Below are 15,236 nucleotides of genomic sequence, written 5' to 3'. Positions count from 1 at the left end.
TGCCTCGTCATGATTTATGCATTCTAACTTACAATATACCTTATGTAAAGATATTTTATTAAATAGTTTTTCTAAATTGTTCAGGGAATATGTTAGACTCGGCCCACCGTTCAATCAATGTAATAGCTAAAGAAACATGTTTTAATGTCCGTTAAATTGCCTCTGAGCGGTCTTTCTACCTGGCTGGCTTTTATATATAATTGCTGAACTTAGATGATGTTTATGACTTTAAAAGGCACCAGAGGAGTGTGAGATATTTGGCACTTTTGCTACAAAATAGGACTTACAAGTCTAAGTCAAAGTAAGTGAAAATATGTGCTTAGCCTTTCAAATATGTTTTTAATCCATAACTAAATGTTAACTTTATTATTATTATTATATATTTTTTGCACAGTAGTTATAATTAACTTTTCCAGAGGTTTTAAAAAATATATAAGATCTTTTTTTTTTATCTTTTTTCTTTTCTTTTTTTTTTTTACATTTAATATTATATTGGATTTGTATCGGACATTTGATGTGAACTTTTCAAACATTATGTTTGGGTAAGATACTAGTTTATTTAATATATCTAATAGTTAATAGTTGTTTTGAAGAATAGTTTGTTAAAAAGTGTAGGATCAGTTCGATTTTGAAATTAATATTTAATATGAATTATTTAGTGAATGTATATGATTAAAACTGACAGTAAAGACATTAACAAAATATTTATATTTCAAATAAAGCTGTTCTATTTGATTTGATTCTATTCATGTTTGATATGATTTCTGTATATTAGAATGATTTCTGATGGATCATGTGCAGTGCTTTAAGTGAGCCGGTACGCACCAGTACTCAGTACCGCCACTTCCAAATGCATAACGCCACCTCTCAGTGCGCCCAGGACGTGATGTTAGCATAGGCTACCGGTAAGTTCATTTGGACATCTGTTTTAATAGAGGTTTTAATCATTTGCCTGGGCTGCCGCTTTTCAGAGCTTCTTCCAGGTTCGGAGTATGGAGCGTGAATCATTTGAACCAGTTTGGGAGTTCGAAGCGGGATCGCGAATCATTTGAGTCAGTTCGGGAGTTCGTAGCGGGTTCACGAATCATTTGAATCAGTTCGTGGAATCTGAGCGGGTTCGCGAATCATTTGAGTCAGGTCGGGAGTTCGTAGCGGGTTCTCGAAGCATTTGAGTCAATTTGGGGATCGCGAATCATTTGAGTCAGTTTGGGAGTTCGGAGCGGGATCGCGAATCATTTGAGTCAGTTTGGGGATCGCAAATCATTTGAATCAGTTCGGGAGTTCGGAGCGGCTTCGCGGATCATTTAAATCAGTTCGAGGAATCGGAGCGGGTTCCCGAATCATTTGAGTCAGGTCGGGAGTTCGTAGCGGGTTCGCGAATCATTTGAGTCAATATGGGGATCGCGAATCATTTGAGTCAGTTTGGGAGTTCGGAGCATGATCGCGGATCATTTGAATCAATTCGAGAGTTCGGAGCGGGTTCGCGAATCATTTGAGTCAGTTTGGGAGTTATTAAAAATCATTTTGCACATTTTATTTATGTTCAGTAGTTCTTTCTAGCTCAAGCAAATCCACAAACTAATAAAAGGATTTATAATTAAGGTCGCATGTTGACTGCTATATAAAACCCCTTTATATAGTTGTTGTTACCTCAGGGGATGAGGGGACTCATCAAAAACAAAAACAAAACAAATAAAAACAGAATATATATATATATATATATATATATATATATATGTTTTTTTTTTTTGGCTATAATAGAGTACCGCCACCTCTTTTGGGCCACTTAAAGCACTGATCATGTGACACTGAATACAGGAGAAATGGCTGCTAAAACATTTAAATTCAGAAATAAATAACATTTTTAAAATATATTCAGATTCAAAACATTTATATTTGTAATAATTTTTCACAATATTAGACATGTTTAAAAAATAATAATAATAATAATATGCTATCCGTTTCTTTTTTCTTTTCATTTTCCTTTCCCCTTTCCCTGTTAATAATATAACACAGTGATGTACTTTATCAAAAATATCATGTGCTTTCTTAATTTTTATGTTATTTTGTAATATATATATATATATATATATATATATATATATATATATATATATATATATATATATATATATATATATATATATATATATATATATATATATATTATTTTTGTGTATGTGTGGTCATTTTCATTTAAGGTTATTATCTTTCACATTCATTGTGAAAATGTCCACAATTAAACAGGGAACTGGGCAAATACGTTTAAGGTATCATGTAAAAAAATTAATGAATATAAATTTTTGTATGAGACATCGTAATTTAGATATTAGTTATGATACAAATCACATTAAACAACTACAGTATGTCAAAATGTATTTATCAGTGATTTAAAGTGCTATGAATGCATCTAGAAGCTTGTGACTAGGTATTTTTCAGGGAATGGCTGTGCACTGCGACACTGCAGTGTATGTTTCTCACACATCAGGAGTGCTAGCAGTCTCAAAAGAAGTTTCTTGTCCTGGGACGGGCTCCTCCCTCTCCTCTGAGGCGATCCCTCCTGCTTTGATCTCTCCTTCCTCCTCCTCATCCTCCTCTTCCTCAGCAGGATGCATACTGATAGGCAGACCTGTGTTTTCGTACCCCTTAGCCTCATTCCTATCAAAGTCACGGAAATTGTTCCTCGCGCCCATGATGTATTTGCCCAGGATGTTGGCTTGGTCCGGCTCGCTTTTGCGGCGCCACTGCAGCTTCTGGTGGAACTCCTGCATGTCGGAGTGCAGTCGGCCGACAACTGTATTCAGCTCAGTGATTCTGTTCCCAACATCTGAACATCACAACAGCAGCAGTTAGCAGCAAAACAATGGCTGTTTTCAGACAGCATACTATCATACATACTGGATAAAAAATACATTTGTCAAATGATTTGTTTTCTTTGTCCACTCGTTATTTGATAAGATTGGACATTTTGAGACATTTTTATAAAAAATTTGATAAAAAAATCATAATTTTTTTTCTCTTATTTTTAAGATACATTGACATTGAAAGGTTTGTGGTTTGTATATATTTATATATATTTATTTGATAAAAATACAGTAAACTGTTACAGTTACTGTTTAAATGAGCTCTTTTCAGCATTTGGAAACATAAAGAAATTTATAATGTTAAATAGAGATTTTTGTCAATTCTAATCAATTTATTGCATCCTTGCTGAATAAAATAATTTCTTAAAAATAATAATCTAACCCCGACTTTTGAATGGCAGTGAAAATGCATATCACTTACTGTGCTGCATATATTGAAATCATGTGACGATGTAGTATACTGCTATTTGAAGTGTTTACATCTACAGAATCCTTATTGTTACTCATATTACCTAAAACAGTAGGCAGAATAAAGAGTATATTAAAGATTATGATAGTATGCCATTCCAAGCACTGAAGCTGATCCCAAAATGTCCATAAGAAAGTGTCTTAAGTATTCACTTTTCATACACTTATTCATTTGCAATCAACATATTATATTGTTTATTTAAAAGGAAAATCCCTCTGGAGAAGCTTATGGTGAAGTGCCTTTCTAAAAGGATTAACTTTTCTGGGGATTGAACCTGAACCTACAACCTTGTGGATACCAGAACATATCTACGGCACCCTGAACAGCTCGTTTTTAGGTACGTAGTTCAACATGTTTAACTACAAATGTGTCACTATTATGGCTTTTATATAACTTATATACTGCATGCTTTTTGGATCATTTCTTGATGACCTACCTTTACGCTTGCTCTCTTCAAACTCTCTGAGTGCAGCTTCGATGTAGCGGTGCACTAGCGCTTTGGTCACCTGCAGGCGGTATGGCACTCTGCCCTCACCTTGACCTCCGCTGCTATTCAGGGTATTGCTAGACTAAAAAAAAAAAAAAAATGTGACAGACACCTCATCAGCCAAAATGAACCAGGAATTATGGAGGATCTACACAGAGAAACCCCTCACCAAAGATGTGATGGGAGGATATTCTGGAGCTTTCTTGTTACAGCAACAGCAGATCTTTTGGCAGATCCTTCTACACAGAACAGGGAGGAACAGGAAGGTTACATCAGGTGATATATGATCATCAGTTCATATAGTCTTGCATAAGAGATAATGGAGGTTTGGTAGTTCCTAGCATTGCTTGTCAGGTTATCTTACCTCAAGGTATAGAAGAGAGCCTTTGGAGATGGGATGATATTAAAGGGAACTGGCATAGTGAGACCCTCCCTGAAGTAACTGAGGTAGAGCTTAGAACGAGCAAACTTCCACTCCACATCTGCGTCATCCTGAGAGGAAGAAACAGTTTTTATGTTTTTAAAAATGTAATATTTTTGAAAGTGCACGGACTCTTATGCTCACGAAGGAAAAAATAACATCACACTGGTCCACAAATGTTCTCTAATATTCTATTATTTACAATGTTGAGATTTTAAATCTTCTTTAATGATCTTTGAAGCTTCACACCTCGATCCTTTGAAACGAATTGGAGATCATGGCAATAAGCATGTTGAGTAGCACTATGACGATGAGCAGTGTGAATATTCCATAAAAGATCCTCCCCACAAACTCCGCCAGAGCGTAATCAGGCATGTCTACGTATTCCTGGTTTGCCATTCCAAACATGGTCCAGAAGAGGAAGTTAAATGTATCATTCAATCTAAAATGAACACAATGGACAAACAGATTAAAATTGCATCTCCTGGGCGATTTCAAACCAATGTAAACCAGTTATTAATCACCTGCCAAGATGTGGAGAAGCAACATATGGGACGTATATGTTGTTTATTCCGCACAAAAATGCTGTTCCAATAATCATAAGGATGAACATGAATCTGTAATGCAAGTAAAACATTTGATGAACATTTTTTTTAATGGTGTTCTCCTGGACGACCAGTCGCAGAGATCAAACAGCAAGATCTGACCTCATCATGTCATCGATCATTCTTCCCATGGATATCTGCAGGGTTCCCAGGGATTCATGGGCCGGCAGAATATAGGCAAGACGTGTGAAACTCAGCATGCTGGTCACGGCGAACAGAGTCTCTGCTATCAACTGAGGATCCTCCTGTTTCCAGTTCTCTCGCACTATTCAGTAACATACGATACAATTATACAATAGTGATTTTACTACTAGTAAATAATAATAATATTACTGCAGCTACTAGTACTACTACATGATCAAAAATACAATTACATTTCAAATGCCCTCTATATCATATTAATTAATTGCTTTTTTATTTTATTTTATTAATAATAATACAATACGTGTATGTATGTATGTGTATATATATATATATATATATATATATATATATATATATATATATATATATATATATATATATATATATATATATAATTTTTATTTTTAAATAAGAATGTCATCTATATTTTTATAAATAATTTCATTTACAAAAATTACACTTAAAATAACATTATTTTTATTATTAATAATAGTTTATTATTATCATTCAATGTATAATAAGAATCATATTTTAAAAAGGGTTGATGCAGGAAAAATATTGTTATATCATTATGTATATGAATATTTTATTGTTATTATTACTGCTAAATAGTACTGTAACTTAGGATAATATATGGATGGCGAGTTAAAAGATGAAAATACAGCCTATATGTGAGATGTCACCTGTATTGGTGAAATAGTCACACAGTTCTTGAGTGCTGGAGTCCTGACATAGGAAATATCCCTTGAGCATGATGAGGATGCGCAGGGTGAAGGACGCCAGATACATGCTCAGAACCATCATATCCACAATGTTCCATACATCCAGGAAGTAACTCTTCAAACCCTCGATCCAAACTTCCTTACACTCAAACCAGAAGAAACCTGTCAATGCAGAAAGATTAAAAACTCATTGATAATTACATTTATTCTTGCTCTCTTTCTCTAAATAAATCAAAGAATGAATGGCTAGGCTCAGAGATTTAAATGACTATTAAGTGGTTTTCCTATGGATTTTTTATTTGGCAGCGTCACCTACCCGCAACCCATACCATGTGGAGAGAGCTATGGAGAATGTTCTGCTTTCGGGAGGCAAAATCACTTCGGTACATCTCCATGAAAATCGACTCTGTCAAGAGGGTGATGAGGAACCACATGTATGATGCCGAGTGTAACAGGAACTTAATCACGGGAACCTTCAGCAGTTTACCCAGCTGGCGGAACAAAGTAAGGTTTGCCATATAAATTAATAAATATTTGAAATGTTTTACACCTGTATTTGCTAAAGGGCATTATGATGTTATTTATCTGTTATCACTCAAATATACCTTGGACTTAGGGGCGATCCAGTAAACCAGGCAGAGAAATGGCATGCCAATGAAGATCCCCAAAGACACCAGCAGTTTCCAAGCAGTTCGACTTCCCCTCCAGCCGGACAGGCTACCGCACCAAATGGAGGAGAGCACTTGCTGGCAGATGGGATGAGTCACGAACTAGACGAGGAAAACAAACAGTCAGGCCTCTCAGCCAACTGTCAATCAATCAGCCGTCCCATACGGCATGAGCGCAGGGGTCAAACGACTGTGTGCTTTTGAAAGATGATGTTCACATGCCCTGTGCTTCTCCTCAAATCCATCAGTCTGTGTGGGCAGTGGAAGTTTACACGGTGTGTTACCTCAACCAGGGTTGTTATAGTTAGGCAAAATTATAAAAAGTTTAATAAAATAAACATTAACTGAAATTAAATTCAATTAAATGTAAAACTTACTTAAACATTTTGTTATATATAGTTATTCTCACATACTTGATGTACTGAAACTAAAGCTGAAATAAAAAAGAATAAAAACTAAGTATTCAATAAAAAAAATAACAAAACCTCAACCAAATTACTAAAACTTAAACTATATAAATAATAACTGTTAAAGAAAATGATAATAAAAATAAAAATCTCAATACCAAAATAAGAGACCTGAACGGCACAGTTTTTTTTGTTTGTTTAACAAGCATTTTAGTGTTTTTATTTTGACTGAACTGAACCGCACTGTTTATAAAGTTTTAAATATTAATATTCACTTAAAGAAGCCTTTATTCACCCCCTGGAGCCATGTGGGACACTTTTATGATGGATGGATGTGCTTTGTTGGATTTCTTTTGGACCATTGAAAAATAACACCTATTCACAGCCATTGTAAAGCTTGGAAGAGCTAGGACATCTTTTAATATAACTGTTATACATTTTTGGATGAACTATACCTTTAATATTGATACTTTTTTATTTACAATTTTTTCTGGAAAATACTTAGTGATAGTGATATTGTTTTTACACATTTATCATTTGCTACTATTAAACCAAGATGATTTACCTGTTTTTGATTGTAGTTGACCGCCAGTCGAAGACGAGCAAGGTTGGGGATACCTTCCTCAAACGTCTGTTCATTAAGTCCTTCATCCTCGCTGTCATCCTCAGCGCTACTGAGGATGGTGGAGACCTCGCTCTGGTTCCGGCACATTCCCAGCAGCTCCACCGCGAACTCCTGACACACTTGTTCCAACGCCAGGTACTGAGGCTAAACATCAAGAAAGTGATGATAAAAATCAGTTATTAAATGTGTTTACATATATAACCTATCACTGATAACTATGAAGATAATGTATTATAAGTATACTGACAATACAAAAACACTCTTAAAGTTTTGGGAATCTGATCATGTAATCCAGATTACATGTAATTTGTTACTAACCAGCACTTCATATTCTTAATAGTTTATGGGAAAACAGAACAGACAATTTACTCTAGTACATCCTTTTTTTAAATACATTTTTGTTATTTGTGATGTTTTCTATAAATAAATGATTTTTTTCTGAGCTCACCTTGAACTCTGGTTCTTTCTTAGAGAGTTTGCGCAGTTCTCGGCTGAGGTGGAAAGCCCTGATCATGGCATCTTCTGAGGTGATGGACAGATATGCACGGCTGGCAATGCCTCTGTAAGTATTTATACGGGATAGGGAGAACTTGAGCAAGTCGTATTGCCTGGCGTTACGGCACTCCAGGCATGTGCATGAGATGGTGTGAGGCAGAGGAATATCATGGCCTCTCTGAGTCAGCATAGTTACTATCTCATACAGGTCCTTCTGACAGGCCAACGTTAGTGGCGTCACTCCTGGCGCGAATTGAGAATCGTCAATGGAGTGGTCGAAAATGGCCATGCTGAAAGAACGAACGTCCATCTTGTTGCCTTTCTCCTGATCCAGGCGGTCCAGGAGATGTTTGACGTATTTGGGCTGGTTGGTGTCAACGGCCACCAGCAGAGCCTCATGGATCTGACGGAAGTCAAACTTGACACCCAGCAGAAGGGAGGTCATGATGTCTTCGCTGCCCAGTCGGATGGAGAGGTTCAGTGCTTCCCTCCATAACCGATCCTCAGACTCATCCAGCTGACGGATGATCCCATCACCAAGGGAGAGGAGACTGTCCACCCAGGCTGTGTTGCCCTCTTGGATGGCAGGGATCAGCTCCGGTGGAAAGTGAAGCTTTTTGTTCACGATCTCACGCCAGTTTTCTGGCTGCTCGCAGAGACAGTACACAGAAGATTAGAGGATGAAATAACTTCAAGAAGCAAACCAGAAAAATATTCTGGTACAATATTGGATATTTACATTTATTTCTCCCATCTTATTGACATTGGTGACACTTTTTTCTTACAATTACACTGCTGTTCAAAAGATTTTTTTTTATTTTTATTTTTTAAGAAATTAATACTTTTATTCCGCAAAAATGCATTAAAATTCTTCAAAAGTGAAAGTAAATACATTTTATATATATATATATATATATATATATATATATATATATATATATATATATATATTTATATATATATATATATATATATATATATATATATTTATATATATATATATATATATATATATATATATATATATATATATATATAAATAATAAATCCTGAAATAAAGTTTACACAAAATTTTTTTTTAACATAGATATCAATAAATGCTTTTTAAGCACCAAATTGGCATATAAGAATAATATCTGAAGAAAAATATTACATTATTTAAAATATTAAATTATTTAAAAAAAAATGTAATTGCTATAACATTTCACAATATTAATGTGAGTAAATTATATTTTGGGGCAAATAAATGTAAACTTGGTGAGCATGAGACAATTCTTTCAAAAACATATATATTATATTATATCATACCAACCTCACATTTTGAACAGTCATGTAAATATACCTAAATGAAGTAAATTATCAACTAAATTCTCCGGTTGGATAATAATATTTCTAAACCACATATTTCAAACTCTAAATTTCTGATTCTATTCAAAGTCACATCCGATTAATGTGTAAGCTTTTATGTTGGTTGCCAATCATTAACTTAAACTTACTTATAGTGCAATCTTTTACCATATTGCTGTGGTTTTATAACGGCAATAACACACTCAATTCCATCAGTTACCATGATTTTTACCACAGGTATTGGCCTTTTAGACTCTCCGCTTTGAGTTGTGCCTAAAAACACCCAGTTCTTTTGAAGCTTATTGCGTTTAATGCTTTGCTTTCAAAATCAAAAAATCTGAAACTCACCGTAAGGTTTTCCATGTTCTTAGTGGAGCACCCCGAATTAGTAAACTTCTTTTGAGAAAGACGTCAGACCAAAATAGCGAGCAGCTTTCTCATGTCAGCTTGAGAGATGAATCCAGAAAGGAACAATCTGGTTGTCACCTCCTAGACCTGTTTAGTGAATTTGTTTTTGTCTACTGATGTCTCATCTTGTTCTGGGAATTAGCCTGTACCACCCACTCAGCACCAATAACAGAGATGCTCCCTGAGGAGAACACTCATTAGCACACAGTACTGTTGCATTTCATTTGGATAATTACAATTTAATTTCTGCTTGTAGAATACAACTTTTGATGCTTGCTAAGCTATTTTAAGCTACATTAATAACGTTAAATCTATAGAAAAATTAACATTTTGCCAAAAATTTACTCACCCTCAGGCCATCCGAGATGAGATTGTTTGTTCACTGTATCAGATGTGGAGAAATTTATTAAAACATCACTTGCTCACCAATGGGTGAATGGGTGCCATAAGAATGAGAGTTTAAACAGCTGAGAAAAACATACAGTTATCTAAAAGTAATTCACATGACTCCAGTCCATCAATTAATGTCTTGTAAATTGAACAGCTGCATATTTGTAAGAAACAAATCCATCAATAAGATGTTTTTAACTGTTTTAATCTGTACCTTCCAGCCAAATACAAGTATTCTATCCATAATATTGTTTTAATCTCTTCTGAATAAGGCAAATATTTTTAAACAAATGTGTTGTTGTCACAAATTTTGATGTGACAGAACAACAAGTTTTTCACTGGAGTAAACATTATTATGAATTATAGACTGGTATTTTGGCCAGAAGCAATTGTTTTAAAGTTCAAATGCCTAAATGATTTGTTTCTTACAAGTCTTCAGCTTTTCATTTCACAAGAAATTGATCAAGTCATGTGAATTACTTGTGGATTATTGTGATGTTTTTATCAGATGTTTGGGCTATCATCCTGACGGCACCCATTCACTGCAGGGAGAGGTTCCATTGGTGAGCCAGTGATTTTTCCAAATCTGTTCCAATGTACAAACTCATCTACATCTGGAATGGCCTGGAGGTGAGTTAATTTTGAGCAAATCTTTATTTTGGAATGAACAATTCCTTTAATGATTCTTGTCATGCTTAAAAAACAATCTGCACCATGAAATGTTCTATTTACTATATTCCAATATATGGTAAAAGACAGCATATTCTCTGCTTCCACAGTACATGTGTAGGCATTGCTTGTAGCTTGTCAAACTCGGTTGAAGCTGAAACTTATCTGGACTTGATTAGCATGGGAAAGGTTTCTCTGAAACCACACAAACAAAAGCATTAATCATTAAGCAGCCATGTTGCCTCCATCTCAGTCGTCATGATAATCAATTGATCATGACCCTTAGCCACTTCTTTTACCGGCCTAATTTCGAGAAGTACACCCTACATCCTTTAGAATGTGGCAAATTAATTACCCCGATGGAGTCTGGTGGCCCTGTCAAACTCTGTCCGCTGTAGCAGCTGACAGCGCCGGCCCGCTACGCCTTTGCAATTCTAATGAGTGGTCATTCATCAGCCTCTGACGGCTGGACAATCCACTTGATGTTTAAATCTGCTGATAATATCAAAAACATGCACTTGCCGTAATCCGCAAATTATTACTTTCGATCATATTAGTTTGAACGCTATGAGTAAACAGGATTTATAGGACTGCTTTCCACTTTTTTTTTTTAAGAGTTATTCCAATGGTTTTCTTTTTAGGATACAGTGGTTTAATGCAATTGCTGCTGTAATTAATTGATTTACATTTACTTGCTTTGCTCTACCATCAGTCTTACTTGGAAGGTAATGATGACATATGCGTACAGGATATGAGACGTGGAAACCATGACTTTTACTTTTTCATGGTCTGTGAGATTGATTAAGGAGTTTTGTTGTTGTTCAATTGGGGATAATTGCTTAGTTTCTGATTAACTTTGCAGCTTGAGGAAAGGGAAAGTGGAGAACTGTATAATAATGTGGTGGAATGTTATTTGGTATATCTGGTACAGTATATTTTACCCAGTGTTTTAGTATATTATACCTTCTCATGCACTTCATATGAGTTTTGATTCTAAATATTGACACTAGCAAAGTACCCAAAACCATATTTTTTAAAAAGCAATTTACACTTTTATTTAGTAAGGAATACGGATACATTAAATTAATCAAAAAGTGCAGTATAAAGACATTTATTATGTTACAAAAGATTGTCGGTTATGTTAACCACTTCAACTGTTATTAGATATTTTTTTTGAGAATTAGGCATATGCAATACTGGACCCACCGGTCGGTCTCCAGAGTTGATGTGGTTAACCCTGTGAGCCTCTTTGTTTTTGGGTCACACTTGGTACCTTAGTGGTACCTGAGCGAAGGTACCAAGTGTTACTTTTTGATTTTCCAACCCTTTATCATATCCATGTCTAACATTGTTTTGTGTGTTCACATAGCTATTATGGCAAAAGTCACCCAGTGTCAATCCTATTCCAATGGCACAATAAAATCTTAATTCATATTTTGTTCGGTCTGTTTTGACCTAAGAGGCCTAGAGGGTTAAACTGTAATAATATTGAACAATAATACAGTTTTTTACTGTATTTTTGAACACATAAATGAAGCCTTGCTCAGCATAAAATGCTCTTTTGAAAATATGAAAAAATAAAAGAAATGACTGACCTCAAACTTTTGAGCCGTTATGTATATATGTTCTAGGTATACACATTCTAGGTATAGATTTGATGACTTTTTGTGTTCCCAGGGAATCAAACCCATGACCTTGATGTTGCTGCAGCAAACCCATGAGATTGCTGTATCAATTGGATGGCTCTCCTTCACCAGGCTGCTCGAAGTTGGACTTGTGTAAGTATTCAAGTCAAACATTAAATACATTTAAAGGCAAGTTAATTTGAGAGTGAGACAGGCCGGTACAAATCCGAAACAATGAGTCTGAAGGAAGCTGTGCAGATGCAGGGCCACCTAATCAGATTGCTTTCATTTAGTCTGTTGAAATGACAGAAGCTTTTACTTCACTTCTATTGGATTACCAGGAATGCAGCTCTCTTATGACAATCTGCATTATCAAAACAATCTCTCTCCTCCTCTTTTACTCTCTTTTCCTCATCCTTTCCTCCCTCCATCCCTCTCTCTCTCTCTTTCTCGTTCTCCGTCTCCCTGGCTGACTCCCCCCCCCCCTCTCTCTTTTTTTCTGTCTCCTGTGAGCTCCATCTCTCTCTTGCTTTACAGATGGGATGAGCCTGGGAGGAAGGCAGAGTGCTCTGGCAGTTGTGTGTGAGAGAGGGCAGGAATTCCAACCGTGTCTACTCCAATAGCAGCTTCCCTCATACGCAGGAAATGCATCGCCAGAGCGTTCTCAAGCTTCGCTTTGAATGTACCTGCTGATAGAGGTAAGTCAGATGAGAGGCAGTCCATCTGTGCATGTGCATGTGAGTAAACGCAGTTGTCACATGGTGTGTTGATGTCAGTCACAGTGCTCTCACATTAATCTTATGTTGGTGTTGAGTGCACTTTAGAGTGGATATTATGTGCTATTCAATATTATTCATGCAGTATGTAATCTGTCAGTTTTTTGTTAAATTGTCTGGATTTAGATGATTAGCTTTAGTAGCATGTAAACTTTCATTGTTAGACTTCATGCAGATCCACTGTCAGCCTTTATTAGAGTAAAGACAGACTTAATGGAGCATCTTGATGGAGCTTGTGTGTGTTAAGAACAAACTATTTTCTTAAATTTCACATTTCACTAGAATAGATTCTTCCCACTACTGTAGGCACTAGAACATTTTCTAAAACTCTCACTTAGGGCCAAGTTTTCCAAAGGTTCCAGACTAAGAAAGCTTCCAGGCTTATTCAGTATCCCAGATAATAGTGATGAATGCATTTTATTTTATTATGTAGGTTTATTTATAAATATAATCTATAATATTAGTTTATTTTTTAATTCATCTCTTCTTAAATGTAGGCTTACTCCACGTCCCAGATTAGTGATAAATGAATGTATACTAAGGGAACCTTTTAAAGTTTACTATCTTTATGACAACTATACTCTAGATGTTTTCATGCCTGACTTACCAAGAGACACGAGGTTGAAATTTCCATCAGTGACTAATGCAATAACTCCCTAATTTAAGACGTTAAGATGGGAAAAATTTTAAAAATCATACTAAATGATCAAAGGATGTCAAGCTTACAACAGAGGAGAATGAAATATTTTTTTGTCAGTAGCCTATTGCCATTGAAGATCCTCATCTTTGGCACATTCCTGAAATGTTTGCTGAAATCCAGGATGGCACACTTACCCTCCGAGAACTCACAGAAAAAAATAACTGTTATTTTTTTCTCTCTTGGCACTTTGAGACTCCCACGTAATTACATTCTGACAGCATGTCTGTGGCATCCACACCTCCACAGCGTGAACTGATCCAAAAGCATTCAGAACTACGGACAGCTCTGTTCTGCTCTCTGCTCTGCTGTCCGTGGTTCTGAAAGCGGTTGGATCTGTTCACGCTGTGGAGGTGTGGACGGCACAGACAGCGGCCTACTTAAACATCCTGACATGACAAGATAAAGGCAATGTAATTGCTGAAGCTCCTAAGACTGTCGGTATGCAGAGCAGCCCATTTGAAGGCTAATCTCAAACAGGTTGTTGTGTTTGAGAGCTGTGGCGTGTGTTGATCTAGCAGACAGAAGGAGGGGGGACAGGAATCAAGGCGCCTGGCTGTATCCATCTCGCTCTACAACAATCTGTCTCTGCTGGGCCTGTGTCCAGCACTGCCCCCAGACCTCTGAGCAAGAGTCATTGACCACTGCCATTCACGTTAAACCGTAGCATAATCAGTAGATATTGATCAGGGGAATTAGTCTTCTTTGAGGCGCCTACTTTTGTCAATGAAGGTTTTGTCAAGCAGGTTTGAACTGAATAGTTCTTTTGATATTGGCTATATTCTAGGTAAGAGTTTTTTAAAAGGGATAGTTTAGAGAAAATGTTTAATTCTTACATTGTCAAACATGCATGACTACAGGTCAGGTCGTATTTACAGTGAATTAAATAAAAAGGGAGAAAAAAATATCCGAGATGCTTGACTTTTTAAATTAACATTTAAAATTAAATAAATATTACATTTAAAAAAAATCATTTATTTTCTGAGTATAGCAGATCTTTCAGGCTTTAAAAAGGACAGAAGTATAATCAATATTAAGAAATATATATATTCATATAATATATTACATTTTTAACAAAACATTAAATTATTAATAATTATTAATATTATTATGATTATTGTTATCATCATCATCATCTGTCTGTGTTAAATATACATTTTAAGAGTAGAGCTTTCAAGCTTCAAAAAGGACTGAAAAGTGTCAATTTAGTAATAATATTTGTTTCAAGCTTGTAAAAGGACATGTCAGAAATTTTTTAAGATTAAAAATATTTATTTATTAATTTTTCAATTTTTGTAATGAGAATATATATATATATATATATATATATATATATATATATATATATATATATATATATATATATATAAGAATATATATATAAGTAATGTATGTTGCATGCATACTATTGTACAGT

The 15,236-nt window shown here is 35.3% G+C and overlaps 1 protein-coding gene across 1 annotated transcript; it reads right to left on the bottom strand.

Moving 5' to 3' along the window:
* Positions 1-2,444: 2,444 nt before the first annotated feature.
* On the bottom strand, positions 2,445-9,617 carry LOC113099173 (short transient receptor potential channel 2-like). Its single transcript, XM_026264258.1, has 13 exons — positions 9,603-9,617; positions 7,861-8,553; positions 7,353-7,556; positions 6,318-6,482; positions 6,029-6,203; positions 5,674-5,874; positions 4,949-5,111; positions 4,766-4,858; positions 4,491-4,683; positions 4,185-4,312; positions 3,990-4,059; positions 3,770-3,902; positions 2,445-2,827 (listed from the first exon to the last, which is right to left on the bottom strand). Exons 1-13 carry the CDS (start codon positions 9,615-9,617, stop codon positions 2,478-2,480), a joined length of 2,583 nt encoding a protein of 860 aa, XP_026120043.1. The 3' UTR covers positions 2,445-2,477.
* Between the last annotated feature and the right edge of the window lie 5,619 nt (positions 9,618-15,236).

This window comes from Carassius auratus, unplaced genomic scaffold (assembly GCF_003368295.1).
Source record: "Carassius auratus strain Wakin unplaced genomic scaffold, ASM336829v1 scaf_tig00216878, whole genome shotgun sequence".
NCBI classification, from domain to species: Eukaryota; Metazoa; Chordata; class Actinopteri; order Cypriniformes; family Cyprinidae; genus Carassius; species Carassius auratus.
Note: the sequence above shows the minus strand (reverse complement) of the source record. Positions and strands in the feature narration are given on the sequence as shown.